Raw genomic sequence first — 20,322 nt, 5'->3', positions numbered from 1 at the left:
TTAGGTGCATGAAGCAGAATCAAAACATAATATTTTTTTCTTTCAGATTTCTTTTTTTATTATTTTGTTGGTCAATATACGTTAAGAAGGAATAAATCTAAAACAATATTGAAGGCTTGAAAAAGCTTTTATGGATGTCATGATATATCTATTGAATTAAGGCTTACGTCAAGGTTTAAGTTATTGTTGTTTTGTGCATGGCTCGAGGAATGATGTGTATGTCCTTTCCCTCTTAATTCCTCGGTTGCAATACAACAGGATTTTTTTCTTTATTTCTGGGTGGGAGGCTTGCTTAGCAACAGAAGATGGAAGGCCGATGTGGGGAAATAAGGGTTACAAATTGCAATAGCTCTCTCTTTGTCAGTCTAGATACGATCTCTTGTTCAGAAGCTAAAAATATGTGGAAGGCATCTATCTCGTCATGAAGTCTTAATAGGACAGTATCTACTCTTCCATTTGGTGCCTGGTAAAATTTTCTTTTATCTAAGTGTTAGCACAAGGAAAAGCAAAAATGTCAGGGTGACAATGGAGAGCTGTTATCAGTGTGCTGCAAGAGTGATGTTTCTGTGGTTAGTGCTGTTTTCTTAACCCCCAAAGCAAGTCCATCACTTTGGGTTGGGGTGATGTTGGTAGGGTTGTGTGGAAGAGCTTGCCATACCTCTGCCTGGATGGTACCTACATGCCAGAGCATAGTGCTGAGCAGGGCAGAAGTTAATGTTGGCCCTTTGCACATGCTGCTGTGTTGCAGAGCAGAAAGCAATCCATTCAGTGTGGAGGCTAACATCTCCTCAGAGTGCCTTTTATTTTATTTTATTTTAGCTAATGGAGTCAGATTAAAATGAGGCGTCACAGAAGGATCTCACTGCAAGGCCATCTGAGCTGATAACCTAGTGCTGGTGGAGGTGGCTCCTAAATATAATTAGCCCTCTTTCAGGGTGCTTATTTCCACCATTCTGCTTGCTTACAGTGTTTCTGGTCACTTGCATGTAACTGTTTTCAGGTATCCAGCAGCCGTGTGGGAGTGTTTACAGGATACAAACAAAATGAGCAGAAACCAGTTGAGACTTCTTTTATTGTGCAGCCTATTGCAGCCTTTGCAGTTCTTTTTAAATACCATTCCACTGCTGTCCTGGTTTTGTCTCCGATATTCCAGAAGGAAAGATACAAACACACAGGATTCTTGTCTCTAAAGTCAGTTATCATACAATCACAGTGATCATACAATCACAGTGGTGTAAAACTGGGGTGAGCTGAGTTCAGAGTTGGGCTCTCTGTGTTCGGTAGTTTGTTTATGGGCCAGCTGGCTGATATAACCCTGTCTGTAATGATGTGCTGGAGTTTGAACTAGTGCTGGCCAGCTTAGCTCTCTGATCTCATGAACCAATGCTACTTGCCATGGAAGTATTGATGGCAGAATAACAATAAGTCATTAAAGAGGGTATTGAAAAAGTAGGGGGAGGGCTGGAGAGGGGCTGAGGAAGGTACCACTCTGTAGCAGTAACCCCATTGGCATCGTGTTATTCTGGCTGTCTTCCCATGGAAATAATGCTTAACACTACCATGGTTGTGTCCACCACTACATTCAAACCAAGGAGAAATATTCACCTCAGTTTCAAGTGATTATTTTTTTTAACCATGTTATTCTTTTATTTCAGGGATACTCTAAAACTATGGGAGGCTTTGTAAAACTAGGATTAATTAACCCAGATCCTTATCCTTTGCTAAGCTCAACCACACCACCTCTAACCTGGGTGAGTTACTGTGCTTACTCTACCTTCTTTCCCCTGTTTTATTAATGTTCTTCTTATTGCTAGGCTTGGGTGTGCTTAGCAATGGGAATCTTGTATTGCATCCTGGTCTTCTCTGCTTTTTGTTCCTGGAAATTAGCAAGATTTTCTTCAGCAGGAATGTAATATAGTGCTGGAACAGACTCCCCAGAGACTCTGGAGTCTCTTTTGCTGGAGGCTTTCAGGACTCAGCTAGACAAAGCCATGGCTGACTTGAGTGCTGGTGGTACTCCTGCTTCAAGTAGGGTGTTGGGCTAGATGACCCTCAGAGGTCCCATATGATATTTTTATGCATTGTCTTGAATTTTCTGTTAGTCAGAATCCAGCCCTCAGTGCTGTGAGTTTGCAGTGTCCATATTGGTACTGGCCCATCATCTTCAGTGTTAAAGTATTTTTTAGGGCATCAAGAAGTAAGAGATCATGCCTAAATGAGTATATTAAAATATTTTTTTTGTTAAAACTCTGTACAAGCATTTTTTTTTGTCTTCTGTTATCCTGCTTTTCTGTGTTGCTTACTGATGCCTCGCTTCATCTTAATCTCAGTCAAGGTATGACTCCTGTGATGTGCTGCTGTTACATTTGACAGTCAATGTTTTGGTTGTCCCTGTGGGCAAAGCAGGGAATTTCATATTTCAGTATGGTGTAAAGAGAGCTGAATTTACAAACAGCTTACTACTTGTCAGGTCTATTTGTCTGTCTTGTGAGAAATTTTTCTTTCATTTTGCAGACGCCTGAAAGAGTAACTTTGTTTATTACTCAGATGAACAAAATTCAGATCTGTCTCCTGTTTCCTTCCTTAACCACCAGGTTTATGCTGTGTGATGATCTGAGGAGAGCACAGTATTTTTCTGATGATGCCGTTATTTCAAGTTAAGAATGTGTTGAGTGTTCTCAAAATCAAAAAAGCACATGGTGAAGAGGCCCAGCCTTGCTTGTCTCTGACCAGCATACACATACACAACACTTCCCATCTTCCCAAACTCAGGCATTTTTGGGCTGCCATATGGGCTGCCCTTTCAGCAGTGTGTCCATTTCAGTGACTGTAAAATGGTCCACCAGCATCATAAAATGGGCTAGGAGTTACTTTTACTTTTTTTGAGATGATTTTTCACTCAAGTCCGCTTTCAATTCTAGGATTGATATCTTCCACTTTTCTTTGCAAAGATGGCTAGAATTTCCAGTCTTTCTGGTCTCAGTGAATAAGGATACAGTGTCATCTGTGAAAAGAACTATGAACTTATTAGTCTCAGTGCAAACCTTATCTCAGCGATGTTGTTACATCTTGGTACTTTCCTTTTATCTCCTCTGCCTTGTGTTTTTAGTTTTCTTGTAAATAGGCTAACCTGAGCTTCTAAACAGACTCTGCAGTTCTTGCTTGCTTCATATTTTGTTCATAGCTCCGTTTATTATCTGTCTTGCTGTGAATGAAGCAAGCAATAATTAGCATCTAGATAGTACAAAATGGCCTTCAGATATGCGCAAAAATCTTCGGAAAGTTTTTTGGTAATATTCTCAGGATTGCCAGAGCCTTGTTCATCTCATCAGTCTGTTTCCTTCCTTTTCAAAGGGACATTCTCCATTTCTAGACCAGCTGAAAGATACCCTTAAGTTCCTGACTTTCTGGCTGTCTCCAGGTGGCTTCTCTTTCACCCTAACGTTATCTTCCCAGTGTACCCTTGTTTATGCAGATTTCTATGTTCTTTCTTCACTGCCAGAGGAAGGGATAAGACTAAAAAGTAGGGGGAAGCAGCTGAGTGGTGGGGTACAAAGTATTTTAGGAAAAGATCACTTGTCGTGAATAAAAATCTCAAACTACCTCACTTTCCCTGTACACATAACCTGTCTTCTCAGAAGTCCTGGATATTAACTGAGCTTGGTGGAGCAGTGGGTTCTTGAAACCTTGACTGAAAAGGAGTGGGAACAGATGTCAGGCCTTCAGGAACTTTTTTTCTTTTCTTTTAATACAGAAAGAGCTCATGTGCAAACTGGTTGGAATTAAGCCACCTGCTGAGTACCACGTTCTTAAAGAAGCTGTATTTAGCAAACTGGAAAAGGACAAAAGTCAGCTGGAGGCAGTGGAATGGTAAAATGTCCCAGCGATTTTTAAAGGTTTTAAAAAAAAAAAAAAAAAAAGTTTTGCAATTCTACCCATTTTGGTCCATATTGAGACTGTTAAAATGGTATGCTGAAAAAGCTGGAAATTACAAAACTGAGACTAAGCTGTTGATCGGCAGTGATCAATGTCTGTCTCATTTCTTCTGCCAGGCTAGGTTTATTGGGAGATGAACCAGTTCCAGCAGCAGATTCCATTGTGGGGGCTCTTGCAAAGCACATGGAGAGGAAGCTGCCCTTTGGTATGTGAGAAATTCTTCTTTTTCATGGCTTTGAGTGGAACAAGTCAATATCTCTTATCAGCCTTAATTGGATTAGTTTGTTCACCTTCATTAATAAACCTTCACGTTAGGTTTTTTAATGTCTTGTGATGTTCTCTACTCCCGTAGTTTATCCTTTGCTTTCTCTGTTACATTTTTAGTTTCATCTTAATATTCTGTATTCCTTAATAGTCCCTATATTAAGTTCACTTCCCTCATACACATGCTGTGTATGCATAGTGCCTTGCTCATCAGGAACCTCATCTTGATATGACTGAAATACAAGCAATGAATAGTTTGCATGCTTTTCTTTTAGGCGCTGGAGAGAGAGATATGATCGTTGTGAGAAATGAAATAGGTCTCAGGCATCCTTCTGGTCATTTGGAAGACAAATTTGTCGATCTGGTTGTCTATGGTGATAACAAAGGATATTCTGCCATGGCTAAAACAGTAGGATACCCAACGGCTATTGCTGCTAAGATGGTTCTAGATGGTAAGCGACTGTTCGGACTTCAGTAACAGTATTTCAACTCTCTGTATCTTCCTGCCTGTAGAAAGCAGATATATAGTGTTTCTGAAGTGTATATATGTATATTTTTTAAAATTTATCAAACTTTTCCTATCTTCTTTACAGGAATTTTTAATCTGCACGTTTGGAAGTTTCAGTGACAACTCTTAATTTACTACTTAATCTATAGATATTTTTAGTCATTTAATCTTAAATGTTTCACTGGTGTAGAGGAGACCTTTAGCATGGTAAATTACAGTTGATTATGCCACAGTGAAGCAGGCTAACGTATGCCTGTGCTGAACAAACTGGTGACTTCCTGCTTTCTGGATTGATGAAATTTGAGGCTTGGGGCATATTACCTGATCACGTTGTGTATTTCTAAACAGGCGGACTCTGCCTAGTCATCACCGTGTTTAAGGAAATAGTGTAGTTTCCCTTTGCTTGCTCTTAATCTTTAGAACTTGATTCTTCTCTGGCTAACTGAAATGAGCAAAAACTGTAGGGTTTTTTTTTTTGTTGTTGTTATTTAAAAAAAACAACCACCCAAACTTTGGAAGTTTAGATGCTTTTCACCTAAGTGCAGTTGCACAGCTCTATGAATTAAATTCAAGCTGTGTATGCTACTGTGTGTTTCAAACTTTTTTTCCTTATTCGATACAGTACTGACGCTGTGTGAGAACATAATGCCAGTGTTGATAAATCTGCATGTGTATATATGTAAAAAGTATAAAAATGAATATTTATATAACTGCAAGTTGATATTTGCATTTGCGGTGGGTTGACCTTGGCTGGCTGCCAGGCACCCTCCCAGCTGCTCTCCCACTCCCCCTCCTCAACAGGACAGGGGGAGAAAACAAGATGAAAAAGCTCATGAGTTGAGATAAAGACAGGGAGATCACTTGCCAATTACCATCACGGGCAAAACAGACTCATCTCGGGGAAAAATTAATTTAATTTGTTGCCAATTAAAATAGGTTTGGATAGGGGAAAAAAAAAAGACAAATTACAACACCTTCCCCCGCTCCCTTTTCCCAGACTCAAATTCACTTCTCCATTCCTGACTCCTCAGCCTCTTCCCTCTGGCCCGAGCGGCGCAGCGGGATTGGGAATGGGGGCTGTGGTCAGTCCATAACAGCTCCTCTCTGCCGCTCTTTCCTTGTTGTGCTTTTCCCCTGCTCCAGGTGGGCTTCATCATGGGCTGCGGGGGAATCTCTGCTCCGGCGCCTGGAGCACCTCCTCCCCGCCTCCTTCTCTGACCGTGGTGTCGCAGGGCTGTTCCTCACACTTTTTTCCTCACTGTTGTGTGGCGTTTTGCCCTTTCTTAACTAAATTTTCCCTGAGGCGCCCCATCCGTGGCCGCGGGGCTGAGCGGTGCCCCGGGGTGGGCGGGTTGGAGCCGGCTGGAACCGGCTGTGTCCGGCATGGGGCAGCCCCGGCCTCTCCTCACACAGGCCGCCCGCCCCGCAGCCCCCCTGTTACCAAAGCCTTGCCGAGTAAACCCAGTAGAGCACTTAATGCTTTTTTTTCCCTACCTTTACTTCAGGTGAAATAGATGCCAAAGGCATGGTTATACCATTGATGAAGAATGTTTATGGACCAATACTTGAACGTGTTCGGGCCGAAGGCATTGTGTACAGTACTCGCAGTGTTATCAAACAGTAACTGGAAGCGGTGGATTGAATTGGGTTTTGGCTTTGTTTGGTTCCCCCACCCCTCCCCGCCCCCTTTAAGAATCTCAATTTGGACCAGCTAAAGGCAGCACCTGCTGTTTCACACACGAATGGTGCCTTCCGTAAAACCGGTCGCCTGACTGATGTAGAAACTGTAGATACACAGATGCATGAATTGTGGTATTCTCCTCTTAAAACTGTTATGCTTTCAAGTCCATGTTTCAGCATCAATCAGATCTTTCCTTATATCTTTCCTAAAATATCTTGGGAGGTTTTTTTTTTTATTAATAGAGTTTGTCTTCTAAGTGTATAAAAGGTTATTATTGAGACAAATTTAAGCTGAAAGAAAAAAATCTATTAGTGGATTCTTTTGTAGTGGAAAAGTCTGGTTAATGAATTCCATTGATTAAGTTTAATTGTTCATTTGGTAAAAATAATTTATCAGAATAACAGAGATGAAAGTGATACTTAAATTTTAAGTCTTGTCCCTTTCCCTTTAACAGCATTTGTGAATGTTTTCACAATAACAATACGCAAAAAATAGTTTAGAAATTCTGCACTACTAGCAAATAAGATCCTGTTAAATCTTGAAAATGTTCAGTTGTTAAATATTTGAATCCTAGATCTTAATATTTTTTAAATCCCTTTCTTATGAATGTAAACTTAATTGGAGGAGGGAGGAAGTTTAAAGCAAGCCTCCCCCCATAACCTTTCCCATTACAGAGTGGAAGCTGGTTGCAATATGTTGAAATACCTGCTGTTACGTGTTGCCTTGTCCTGTGAAGGCAGCACATTAGCATTTAGCTCTGCAGCTAGGAAGGGCATTCTGAAATACAACACAGTTAATGTGCTTAGAAGCTGCTCCAAATGACATGTTTACTCTTTCCACTTACACTGTGTGCCTCGTCCAGGTTAAGCACTGTTACAAAGGGAATAGACTGTGTAGTATAAGCAGCTTTGAAATGCAGTAGGCTTAGAGGTTTAAATCACTACTTTTTGAGTTAGCTTCTGTCCTTTTGCCATCACGCTTTTGAAGCGTTCATTTGGGAGCCTATCCATATTACTCAGTACAGTGCCACTTCAGAGCGATGAGAGTTTGCCAGCGTACCAGCTCATTTGATGCTAAGTGCTGTGCTGCACAGACATGCCAGCCCGGCTCTAGCGGCAGTTTAGCCGCATCAGCCCAGAGTTGAACTGCAGCCTGAGTGCAGCTTCTCTCTGACAAAACAGCAGTTGCCTCCTTCCAGTTCAGGGCTGCTTCTGTGGCTTTTGCTCAGGGATTTCTATGTGACCTTGCAATCAATGCAAGCATGGCTTAGGCTTCACCAGTTAGGCCTGTAAGATGCAATGCTGTGGGCAGATGATACCATTTGCACTGGTACCTGTGCAACTGCCTGGAGCTCCCCTTTTCTAAAGCTGAATATGGATGCTGGCAGCTGTCTGCTTTCAACTTTGCTCACAAGTGCACTTTGCTGATAAACGCACAGCCTTTTACCTCCTGAGAAGCATAGTGCTATTATCACGGTCCCGAGGGGCTGGAATTCCAGGTGCTGCTCTGCCCAGCAGGAAAAGCAGCCATAACAATAGCTGAAGTTTTGATCTCCCAAGTCTTGCTACTCAGGATTTGGATTTTCTTTGTGCATGTGTAATGAAGTAGCAACTGTCACAAAGAAAGAGGAGGGTTAAAGGAGCCAAAGGGAGAAGGAAGAATGAAGAGCAGAGTATTATTGTCAAAGAGGAGGGCTTTTTATACTGAACCACTGAATGCTTTTGTACTGTCAAATTTGGATTCTGTTACAGTGCCATGCATGTTCTGAGTATTGGATGAAATCCTGGCTCCACTAGGTTGCTTTGCTTCCTGCTGACCTTACAGGCTGTTGGACTATTGTATGGCAGGTATGTGCGGCTGGGGTAAGGATGGAGCCTGCAGTGAATGTTCTGTTCTCTGCTGCCTCCTCCTTCCCCCGGTAGATTAAAGGCCTACAACTAAGGGTTAAAATTAGACTTGTATCTGCTGGTCCCTTCCAGTCCAGTGCTTGGTGAGACCAGGATTTCACTTGAGAATCCTCTGTTCCCTCCTTTGCCCCACAAATACACAACCATGGAGTTGTGATTCTGTATATATGCATGAACCTTGCTTGCTTTTCTGACTAGGAAATGCAGTATGCGAAGAAAATTGGAATTTTAAAAAAGTATGTAATCTCTTTGGAGCACAAAAAGAATGAGCACTACAGAGTGTTTTCTTCAAGAAACACTGCTACTATTTTTAAACATTTTGTATCAGAATATATTTCTGTTTCCCAGTGCAATGCTGCTTTTTGTTTTCTAAAAGTTTAGACTTAAATGAATTAATTGCTCAGCTTTTGTATGAAGATTATAGACTTCTCAGTTCTCTTTGCATATTATTGGAAAGATAATTGTATCTTACACGCAAGATTGCTTGAAAAATAAATCTGAAAACCTGTGTTTCTTTGTCATGTCATCTTTACAGTCTAATGAGATGTATATGAATGGGATTTGGTTTTTTACATAGACGGTTATATTGAAAGGGTGTCTACACATGGACTTCTCTATGTACATGAAATACCTTTCCATACTTCTTGCTAGACTCACAAGAGAAGACTCTTCAAGGATTGTTTAAGCATCCACATCTAACACCCATATATATATTTATATACACACATATATATATATCTGTATCTAGACATCATCTTCAGCTATAATATCTTAAGAGATGCAATTTTTTTTTAGCACATTTTGTGCTTGGGCACAAGGACAGCTACTTAAGTGGAAAGCTGCAGAACAGTAGATGTATAATGTCTCCCTGTACCCCAGGAAGAAAAGAAATGAAAGCTTGGTGTCTCACTGCCTATCTATCTCAGCTTGAGGGCCTTGCTCAGCTGAATATGTGGTTTGGTTTCTGCTGTCACTGCCTGGGCTGAAAGGCTCTTAAGTTGTTGGCTCACATCACGCTGCAAGGAACAGATTGTCACTGTATGTCTCTTTCTCATTTTTTCATTTTGGAACTTAGTCTAGTGCCAGCTCTCCATGACAGGTAAGATCCCAGTTTCTTTCTGAGATGGAGGTGCTCAAGCCTCGTTGCACTCAGACTCCCTTCCTTGCCTCAATGTTTCATGTTCTCTCTGCCCCGGATATTCCTGTAGATGAGAATTACATCCCTTCTCAGGGACTGGACCACAAAAGTGTGACTGCTGGACAAAGGGCATGTGCTCATGGCACAACAGCTGTTTAAGGGGAAAAAATATCTGGGGTAAAGTGATTGTGATTAGGCTGAAAACTAATGAGGAGGGGCAGAAAAAAGAAATTTAGCTTTGAGTGTCCAGCAGAATTAATCAAGGCAAGTCAGACCATCTCAAATACAATGTGACTAATTACAGCATCACAGGATGTGACTTTGCTAAAACAAGGGAATGAGTTCAGTAAGCCAGAAGGGTTTTTTTTCTACTTTTTTGGTTCTAAAAAGAAAAGAATGCAATAGGAAACAGAGGGGAATCAGGTGAAATGTGGCTAAATGTCCTGAGAGACTTCTCTTCCCTCTTGTCCCTTTGAAAGGCAAGTCCCTAATCCACCAAAGCACAAACCTGTGTAACAGAAATGGGTGCTCAGACCTTAGCCTTGCTGCAGGAACGCAGTGAAAACCAAGACTAACCTGGGACGCCTCAGACTTACAGTAGTAGTTGGGTCCCCGTTTCTTTTTTTAATCCCAACAAGACAACAACACAGCTCCTCTCCCCAGCCCAGCTTTGTTTATGCTTCAGAACAATCAGAGAGAGAAATGAGTTTAACTTTGCTAAACTCATCTCGAAGTACGCATTTACCACAGAACATTTCAAGCCATGTGAAATAACACACATTATCCTAGGATGTTGCAATGAACTGTGCCAGGTAAAGCATTGTGATAAAATATTGCTAACTAACTAGCTTAGTCAACTGATTTTCACAGTCCATACTAAGATCTTCAACTAATATGCTGCTTTGTACTTATAGCTATGTGTTTGTATGACTTCTAGTCCTCATTTATTGCTGGCTTTTGTAAAGCTTTTCCGTATTAAATCTCAACACCTCAATCACTAAAAAGTTGGTGATGTTAGTAAATTACTCAAGTTTTCTTTTTTTTTAACTCTCTACTTCTTACCTTTGATTTCTTAGGAGGAAGCTCACTAACCAAGTTTTCCTTGCCACATGTCTTTCTTACAGCTTTGTAAAAACCATAAATCTTAAACTGACATTGTTTATTAATATCCTACTTCTTGCAGGAGATATACATAACATCTTTTCCACACTTGACCCAGTTTGAGAAGGCAGGCTATATGTCTTTTGAGTCTGTAGCTTGGATTACAAGAAAAAAATTAATTAGAATATGGCGTTTGTCTGAGAGAGGAACTGACACGCATTTATTAAAATCTGTAATCCATCATGGTTGAAGATTATAGAAGATTTTTATTTTATGATTCTTATTTTTTTCTAGATCAGAACCAATATGTGTGAGTAAAGAGATTATCCTAAGCACTTATGTTTTAAATAACTTGTCAGCATGCTAAGATGATGAATGTGATTACAAACATCTCTGGAAGAAACCTTGAACAACAGCTGATTCCTTGGATTATAATTTTAAAATGTCTGCAAAACATTTAGGTTGAAAGGAACAGTTATATCAAGATGGGATTTTTAGAAAGGAGGATTCTTTTTTTTTGCTTTTGGTCCACAGAGGCTTGAAAAATGTAGTAGAATTAATTAGCCTAAAAAAGACTTTGTATATACGACTATATGAAACTGTAAATACATTAATAGAAGATATCAAAATAAAAAGCATCAAGTTATGTGAGGCTACAAGCCAGTTTTCCCAAAGAAAAGGCTGGAGAAGTAGCACAGGAGCATTATAGTTTCTCTTATTGTGTGCTAATGTGGTGAAGTGCAGAAGTATAAGCTAAGAAGATTATGGAATATGGTTTGCAAATGGCCATAAGATCACAATTAACCTCTCTCATATGGGCACCCCTACAGATTAAGAAAGGAAAAATATTGTTTCTGTATTTTTGGAATGAGAAGGGGGGGGAATTATATAATATCGCTGTCCTCGTTAGCCTAGATGTGCAAATGGAGGGTGTTGGTCAACCTGAGTGCTTTAGAGGAAGTAGTAAGGAACCCCCAGGCCACCTGGAAAAAGAAGATATTCCTTCCTCAAAGAGCAACTGTTAAGACACTTTTGTATATATCCACTTTGTGCCTGAAAGCTGTGAAGAATGTGCATGTATAACTCAACAGTGTTACAAAAATGTATATCGTTTGAGACAATGAGCCCATTCTGTACATTTGTAACTCTTTTCACTCCCAAAATAACACAAATGTAGTAAGAAAAAAAAAATCTAGATCCTATTCTTCAAAGAAAGACATTTAACTTGGCTAGGGATACATTGTAAGTTTGCTTGCACTTAGAAATCAGATCTCAGTCCCATTCTTCCTGGACTTCAGAATTAGCAAATATGCAAGGTATGACAAAGACCACGGGGGGGGGGGTGGGGGGGGGGTGGGAAGACAGAAAAAGCTGAATAAAGATGTCTTGGATCAGGAATTGAGGTTCCCTCATTTCCGAATTATTCAATCAACTAGTTCTGGCTTTGAACTAAAGAGACAAGTACTAGTATCTGCAGGCACGTGGCTGCACCCCTGGCCCGAGGCTGAGCTACCTGCACAGATCCTGAGAAACTGCTGGGCACAAGAGGGGAAACTGCCAAAGAGAGCAAGAGTGAGCAGGTGACAGCTGTGACAAAGCGTGCCATGAAGGCTGGCTGCATTTCACGGGGAGTTATGCGAGGGAAGGCCAAACTCTGGTGGAGACATTTCGGAAACAAAAGCTTGCAAGGCCAGAACTACCAAGGTAACCGTGTTGGTAATACCATGTATGGCTGAGATGATCTAAGTAGCAGCATCAGAGGTTTCACATTTGGGTATGGCTGTAACAAAACTGAGGCCCATGAAGAAAAGGTACTTAGGTTGTTTATGTGCAAAGAGACAGAGAGCAGGCTGGAGAAACATTTCATGTATCGACAGCATAAGGATTTTTATTAAAGTTTCCACTGTTTAGATTCCGCTAAACCTGAATTTGCTTTGGCTTTGTTGCAGCTCCACCTATCCTCAATCCCACACTGCTGAAGGCGTCTAGATCGATCTGCTGACACACTGAGATCCCTCACATACCCTTGCCTTTGGAATCAGTCGACTAAAATCTACAAGACCGCATCAGGTCCGTCTTCTCCTATCCTTAGATTTCATCTTAGAGAGTGTCCATTAGTTTCTGTGGCATTCTAGTCCAGAACAGTATCTTTGCTCTCAATATTTCTATGTAGCAATTGAAGGTACCAAAGTGAGAAAACAGTTACTCTCATGGCCTGTGGTAGTTTTAAAGAAAGATCTATTCCACTCCAGGCTCCTTCACCCTTCTCAGTGCTGCAACCTTAAGTACAATCAGTATCTTTTCTTGCCAATTGAGAAGGTTACAGAAAACAATTGAGTGGCCAAGTTGAAACATTTTGCTTTTGTTCTTGCAGAGATTACTTGCTTTATTGCTGCCCAGAGTTTGGCTTTGGCTTTGCCAAAGGAGGCAGCAAAGAGCTCAGCAGCTGAATGAATGATCTGATGCAAAGCCAGCATTGAGAAGTCTTGTGAGGGGGCAATTAAGGCAATTTGGAGGCCTGGGACAGCCCATTAGCCTGTGGGCAACCAGAATGGGAGATGTGCAAGGAGAGGCTAAAAAAGGAGCTAATGTGAACACTAGGGGTACAGGTGGAAGTGGAACAGAGGTCAAATAACAAAAAAGTTTTCCAGTTGTGTCTTCTGAACTCACAGATTCCATGGGAAGAGCAGCCATTTCCAGGTCAGCCTTGAGTCCTTCTTCTTGTAAGTAAAAGCTCTCCTATGTGACAGTGAAGACTGTTTACTGTATGTGGAAGACTGCTAAGCACAGACTGGAATATTTATATTTATTTTTGCGATGCCATAGGTAAAAACAATTTAACAATGCCAAGTACAGGTGTTATTCTCATAAAAACTCATTTCAAAACAAAATCATTTCTATTTCCCCACAAAAAGTTAAAATCACATGCAGCTATATGAAGGTTAATTGCTTAAGATGCACAATTATATATCAGAAGACTTTGTTAAAATAAAAACATAGTGGACTACATCTTTTAACAAGGCAATTACACAGAACTAGAAAACTGACTCTGTAGTAAAATATAAAAATCTACAATTATAAATATAAATTTGGTCCATGGATCACTACAGAAGTAGCAGTATTTACAGTAAGTATCAGATTACTATTCTAAATGTCTAATTGAAGTCTTAAAATGTTGAATGTTATGGAGAACAGTATTTTATTTACATTCTACTATATTAAAAGTTATATTTCTAGCAAATGTAAATTGTTATAAATACAGCAAATAAATCAAATACTAAACCCATGACATGTTTGTAATTGAGAATCCCCTAACATCTATAAATATGATAATTTTAAGTTAAAAGTAAAGCCAGATAAATCAAAAACTAATACTGAAAAAACATACCACAATTCAATTCTTAGAAACACTGTAAAAGTCACTCAAGTTAGTCCAGACGTAACAAAGTATTACAAGAAATCTTTCAAGAAAAGGCACACATTGTTAATGATAAAAGTTCCACAGTAAAGTCATATGTAACAGAAATGACTGTTTGTTCGAGCAACGGTTGGGATCTGATTATATATATAGTGACTGGACAGATTTCCGCCCCTACAAAGTATAAAACTGAAAATAATAATAGTAAACTCCAGGTGTGAATGATGTGATGTAGGTATGTGTGTGTTTAACTTGATGTGTTAATTAAACTAAAGATTCTAAACTTTCAGCTGCATTTCCATCGGGTAAAGCTGAGCCATTACTGTCCATAGATGCTGAAGGGTTTTCTTCTTGCCTTGTGCTGACAAGGCTGAGAATAGCTTTGTAGAGAAACTGGTACTGTTCCTGGAGAAGAAAAGAGGATATAGTCAGTGTGTTGTCAGAAATAATAACGCTAGATTATCTTGTAACACTGTTACTCAAAATTAATTAACAGCTGATGTGTCAGTCTGTTAATGTATTGTGCTCCACAATTTATTGTGTTACTTAGCAGCTTTATTAATTTTCTGACTAATGGCTCCCCCTGTACACAATGTAAAGCACAACATTAAGGAACACAGTACAGGTAGGGGAGAAAACTATTTAAAAGAAATACTATGTGCTGAACCTGATCCTTGTTAAAGTCAACTGCAAAGTTCCCATTGACTGAAGCGGGTCAGGATTAGGGCTACTGTTTGTCTGTTGGCTTTTTTTCTCCTTGAGTATGTTCTCATTTTTTGTGCCCTGAATTCTATCCAGGCAGATTTTGTTTTCTTTTTTTCTTTTTGGTACTTGCAGTTACTGTTTATGAAGATCCTGCCAGGAAGAGGAGGTAGGAAGAGAGACGAGACTTTGTAGGAAGATTCACTGAGGAGGCCACTGCCTAGAGGGAGTGGAGGGTCTCAGCTGGGTGCAGTGGGAAACGGGGAGTGCCAGAAGCCAGCTGGACTGACTGCAGTGTGGGCTGCGAAGGAGGAAACAGCTGGATGCTCTCTGCAGGGAAAGCAGGCACAGCAAAGGCTGTGCTGCACCAGGTAACAGTGGATGCTCTGAAAGGGCAGAGGAATATTTGGGGTTCTAGGATGGATATATGAGGATAAAGAATTTCTGTGATGGAAGGAGTGAGGAGCAGTAAGACAGACTAAATAGAGTGGGGTTTGGGGTCTGGACTATTAGGTTGGACTAAGAGATATGGGGTAGAAAGAGCAATGAATTTGAAAATCTGCAGTAGGCTGGGAAACTGGAAATCTGAGGTAAAGGGCCCAGGTACTTGCTGGAGGCTCCTGGGGCAAGAGGAGTGAAGGTCCTGATGGTGCCGTTGAGGTGGGAAGAGTTCCCATTTTCACTCCATTGTCTGCCAGGCTCCTCAGTCTGGACTAGCTGGGCAGGGCAAGTGGCAGACACATCTGTCAATCCTGTCTCATGTCCTGTTTTTACTGTCAAAAACGTGATAATGCTAACCCTAACATTTCACTCTTGAAGTGTTCTCCTTAGTACGCTCATTGTAGCTCTACAGCAGTCAGATTGTAGTGGTATGACCAAAGGGGCAGTGTTCATAGTTTTTCATTTCTGTGACGAATTTTCATTTGAGTGACACTGACTTAGTAAGGAATTCTTATCTGTTATACTTTTCATGGTTTTTAATTTCTGTAAGCACAGTGACAATGGTGACCATTCAATGGCTCATGAAAGATCAAAGTCCATCCTGAAATGGAAAACTAGGCTAACTACTTCAGGGTCTACCTGGAGTACAATTTTATTCCTGCTGAATTAAAACCTTCATTTACATGACGTACTGCGGATTTTATGATGATGGTGACAGCTCTGCACATTTTGAATATGACTACTTGATAACCCCATAACAGGTTTTCATAGGACATACTTTGTTTTGGAATAAGCAGCAGGTCCACTACAGCACCTCTGGAAGACAGTTTTGATAACTCATGCAGAAACTAAGATGCCAATAGTTCAGTAATGTTGCGCTAAGATCTAAGCATGCTAATAATACCACACATAGGACAAAAAAAATGCACACATTTTGCTTATTACTTACAATGTCTGTAAAGACTCCAGGCCTCATCAAATTGATCATCTTCGCTACCTGGTAAACATCCACTGAATTCTCATTTTCCAGTTGATGCATCAGTGTCGTTAATGCACAGAAAGTGCCTGCTGTCACCCCTCCATGCCTTTGTAAAGTAAAAAGAAAACAAACAAAACCAAAACACACAAAAAAAGTCTCTAGAAACTGGATCAAGTTTCTACAGCTGGAGAAAATACAAAATCCAGGGTAAACTGATAAGATTAATTTCTGTCATGTGATCTTGTAAAGATCACATAGGCATGGCCAGCAGTGCCTTAACACAACGTTCACAGCACCTGGCTACAACTTCTGGAGAGTCTTTAAAAGCCAGTCTTAGTTATTTCCCTATAATCCTCTACTAACCAAATCCTGAATGGGTCAGGTCCTTCAGTATTTCAACATTTCAGTATTTTTGGCCATTATTAAACAGCTGGAAAAGGGTAAGGTGCCTCATCTAAATAGTCTTACTTCTTTCAATAACAGACAATGAAGCCCTGATTGATTTCCTCTCCAGTGTCCTACTCAACAGTCATCTGGAGTATCAAAATGATAGAATTGAAAAGAGAACATTGAAGTGTGATAAAATAAAAATGTTTCTCTTGTTGATGCAGCTGAAACAGAAGTAGCAGCACTATTATTAGGTGCAGACTTTCTGCCTTGTTTCAGTGGCTTTCATTCTAAATGAGATAGAGTAGAATAGAATAGAATCATTAAGTTTGGAAAAGACCTCTAAGATCATCAAGTCCAACCATCAACGCAACATGAATGTAAGGATGAGATGAAAGGATGGTTCTACAGAAAAACATCAAAACAAACTGAAAGCTGCAGTTCTTACTCGTCATGTACAATCATGGGTCCATCACGGTTGGAAGTTTCCTCTTTGATGATGCTGATCAGTTCAAAAGTTTTACTAATAGGACTATCAGGATTTGGCCATTTTGGACACTGAAAATGCCTCACTTCAAGCACATAGTCATCCTAGAAGGGAGAAAAAAAAGCATAAATCCATTCAGTAAAAGATTGATTGTCTTTATTCTTGTCCTTCACCCTCTTCCAGTCCAGCTCCAGCTTCCAGATACATAATCCTACTGCTGTGGAGGTTGGACAATCCTATTCCCAATGTCACCAAACTACCTACAGAGGCTACTCTCTCCCTGGGTGTTTTACCACTAATTTACCATAGAAAATGTAACAAAATGTAGGCATTACCTTTAACAAATCAAGTCCTGAGTTACAGGTTTATGACAGTGTTACCTGTGTAGCTTCTAAAATAAAGTCTTGAATTATGAGCTTCTCCTCATTAGACAGACACTTGTGCTCTTCAGCAATCATAGTAACTTTGAAACTCTCACAGTTTATAGGCTCATCTTTGTTTGGCCAGTATACAAATTCATCTTCAGCCTCCAGGAAAGAAAAAAAACAAACATAAAACTAATTAATGTTCAGCTCTTAAAATAAAACTTAATCCAACATCATAAATAATGTGCCACGTATGTAATCAATGCAGCCAGCTAGATTTAAATTGACAAATCAAAATTTGAGTAGGATTACGAGTGTCACAAGTGATGGTTTTCAGACACCTCTGTAGTGAACCTGACCAGAAGACCACTGTACACCGTGGAGATAGGAACCCACCTAACAGTCAACATGTGCACTGTGCCACATGTTCAGCCTGGCCTTCAGGCTGTCTTGTGCTGCCCATAGCCCATGGCCAGAGGATAAACTTAGCTGGTTGATTGTAACAGAGGAGTCTGCAGGCAGCTCCCACCCAGCACCAACGATTACGCCACCTGCATGGCCTTGGAATTATCTAAAAGTGCAGAAAGAAGTTCTCATGAGAACATCCTTTCTGTTTGACAGCAGAAGTGATGAACAGAGTTGTTTTCTTTTAAGAAAATCCTATAATAGCTTGAATGACCAACATGGGGGTAACCCTTCCATGGACAGGAGCTCCATGGCGTGATGTACTTTGATCAGAGATACATTCAACACTGCACAACTTTGGGTTCCTAGCATCTGAAGGGATGTAAGATTATCTATACTACCCTCTCCTTTCTAGTGTTGCCTCTAATAAATAGCATTTTAAATGACACTTTACAGAGTCTGAGTGCCTTTCTTACTGGGATCACAATGAACCAGCACCTCCTGGCAAAACAATCTCCCTTATTACAAAGGTTAACTTAAAAATTCAGCTGTTTTATAGGAGGTGTAACATTCATAAAACATTTGATGAGAAGAAAAAAACAAACATTGTCTTGGTTGTACATGTTTTTCCAATCATGCAAGACTCTCCAAGCATTTGCACGGATTTCCTCCAATCTCATTACCAAACATGATACCCTCCCACACCTCAAGTACCAACTTAAAAGCTCTCAGGTATTCCTCCATTTCTAGTAACTGAAAAATATATTCATTTGTTATTAAATTACACATGCAGGATGAACACTTGAGCTTCCTTTGCTGTTTAGAGTCAGATAAATCCTTGCTAAACATTTGTTTGTAAGTTTAGGAGATGAGTGAGAGAAACAACTTCATATTTCTCCCCTTACCTAATAGTGGCTGAAGAAGCCATATTACAACTAAAGTAGAAGTCCTGGAGCGAAAACTGACCTTGTGTAACAGTTACTTCTGCTGTTTGGCTCTTTTCATAAATTATACAGGAATGATTCAACACTTTTTCCTGCTAGTTGCAATCTGCCCAGACAAGGATCTCCAGATTTCCACTAGATGATTTGGTGATTTTACACTCAGTACAGTATTATTAATTTTTAATTGTTTTTTGCAAAATCCAAGATATCGTCACGTCCTGCATATTTCAAAATGGTAATACTAATAAAATTCATACATAAACCCATAACAATCAGCCACCAAACTTACCATATTCTGGCTATCAGGAAGCATGACTATTAGCTGGGCATTATGGTCCCATATCATTCTCCAGAAATCCTTGATAGTGTGTAGTAAGGGATGCTGGGTAATAATGAATTCATTACTTTGATAATAACCCTGCGAAGCAAAATCAACAGACTCAGAACTGATGTCTAACTATTAACATTTAAAGGAAGCTTCTAGTGGACAGAGCCAGAAGCTTAGAAAATAAATTGCAGGCTTGTGCCTCCTTGGCTTCCTGTAAATATTAGAAGAATATAAAATGTCCATTGCAGTATTTTCCAGATGAAAAGAATAAAATCAATTACACTGAAATAATTTCTAAAACTTCACAAAATTTGATCAAAAAAAAAGACAGAAGAAATTAGTGGAGACTTGAACAACCAACTCAGAATAAAAATACATTAACTCATACACACATGCTAATTGTTCTACATTAGCCAGACTTCCAGAGGAGCTAGCAATATGAAACAAATAAAATAATACTTGAAAGATCTGCAAAAATCCCAAGCGGCCTCTTAATCTGTACAGATGTCCCAGGTCAACTTCTTACCACAAAAGAGAGTTCCTTTGCACTAATACACCTGATGAAAGATCATGCATACACAGCACTGCAGGGAGCTTTCCCATCTCTTCCTGAATGTCCAGGAAGCATTTACTCCTCCTTCTCAGCTAATGAAGGGGAAAAGAGTTGAAGAAAATCCAGGGAACAAAAAGATAATGGAAAGCTGATGAGCTATGGTGCTTTGGGCTATGCCAGTTGCAAAAGCTCTGTAAGATGAGCAGGTAGGAAGGCAAATCACGGTACAGCCATTAAAAACTAACTTATTATTTAACACTTTTAGTTCATCTCAAAAGATTCTTCCATAGGTAGCATTTAGCTTTACTAGTTTTTAAAACTATGGTTCTACAGACTGTCAAAATGCAATGCACTTTTAACCAAACGTAAAAACAGTAATAACAGTAATCATACTTCCTGGGGGAAGTAACTCTTTCAGGCAGAGTGAATAATGGAAGAAAGGAGCTTTCAAAATCAGGACTGTGCCACCCTAATGTGGACACATGGCAGCTCTGAAAACAGCTATACAATGGGACGTTGGTTTTCAGCATCACAGTTAAATGACTTACCATAATATAGGAAGCATTGATGTAGTCTGTCCCTTCACCAGACAGTGACGAGATACCCACTCTAGATCTTTCCACTGTAAAAAAAGTCATGAACTAGTACAGGTGTTGCAATGACTCACATATTATAGCAATTATCTCACATATCTCATAGTAATGATAACACTAAGATCCATCAATCAGGATAAAGCATTATCCAGCCATCTATTTTGTTTTCTTATATATGTAGTACT

At 39.9% G+C, this 20,322-nt stretch overlaps 2 protein-coding genes across 11 annotated transcripts in view; one reads left to right on the top strand and one right to left on the bottom strand.

Annotated features, from left to right (window-relative positions):
* Positions 1–8,806, top strand: part of AASS (aminoadipate-semialdehyde synthase) — a 512,915-nt gene extending 504,109 nt beyond the window's left edge. For all 5 annotated transcript variants that reach the window (XM_052790491.1, XM_052790490.1, XM_052790489.1 and 2 more), the window contains 5 exons: positions 1,656–1,751; positions 3,755–3,870; positions 4,053–4,141; positions 4,476–4,652; positions 6,214–8,806. In XM_052790491.1, coding sequence (XP_052646451.1) covers positions 1,656–1,751; positions 3,755–3,870; positions 4,053–4,141; positions 4,476–4,652; positions 6,214–6,332 — 597 coding nt within the window. In that variant the 3' untranslated portion in view covers positions 6,333–8,806. The remainder of the gene's footprint in view (positions 1–1,655; positions 1,752–3,754; positions 3,871–4,052; positions 4,142–4,475; positions 4,653–6,213) is intronic.
* A 4,510-nt stretch (positions 8,807–13,316) lies between these two features.
* The window catches only part of PTPRZ1 (protein tyrosine phosphatase receptor type Z1), a 145,315-nt gene continuing 138,309 nt past the window's right edge, over positions 13,317–20,322 (bottom strand). For all 6 annotated transcript variants that reach the window (XM_052789390.1, XM_052789392.1, XM_052789391.1 and 3 more), the window contains 6 exons: positions 20,093–20,166; positions 18,953–19,081; positions 17,330–17,476; positions 16,911–17,053; positions 16,046–16,181; positions 13,317–14,358 (listed from right to left, as the gene is read on the bottom strand). In XM_052789390.1, coding sequence (XP_052645350.1) covers positions 14,218–14,358; positions 16,046–16,181; positions 16,911–17,053; positions 17,330–17,476; positions 18,953–19,081; positions 20,093–20,166 — 770 coding nt within the window. In that variant the 3' untranslated portion in view covers positions 13,317–14,217. The remainder of the gene's footprint in view (positions 14,359–16,045; positions 16,182–16,910; positions 17,054–17,329; positions 17,477–18,952; positions 19,082–20,092; positions 20,167–20,322) is intronic.

The sequence above is a fragment of the Harpia harpyja genome, chromosome 6 (genome assembly GCF_026419915.1).
Source record: "Harpia harpyja isolate bHarHar1 chromosome 6, bHarHar1 primary haplotype, whole genome shotgun sequence".
Classification (NCBI taxonomy): Eukaryota; Metazoa; Chordata; class Aves; order Accipitriformes; family Accipitridae; genus Harpia; species Harpia harpyja.
The sequence above is the reverse complement of the archived record's forward strand: the minus strand, read 5'-3'. Positions and strand labels throughout refer to the sequence as shown.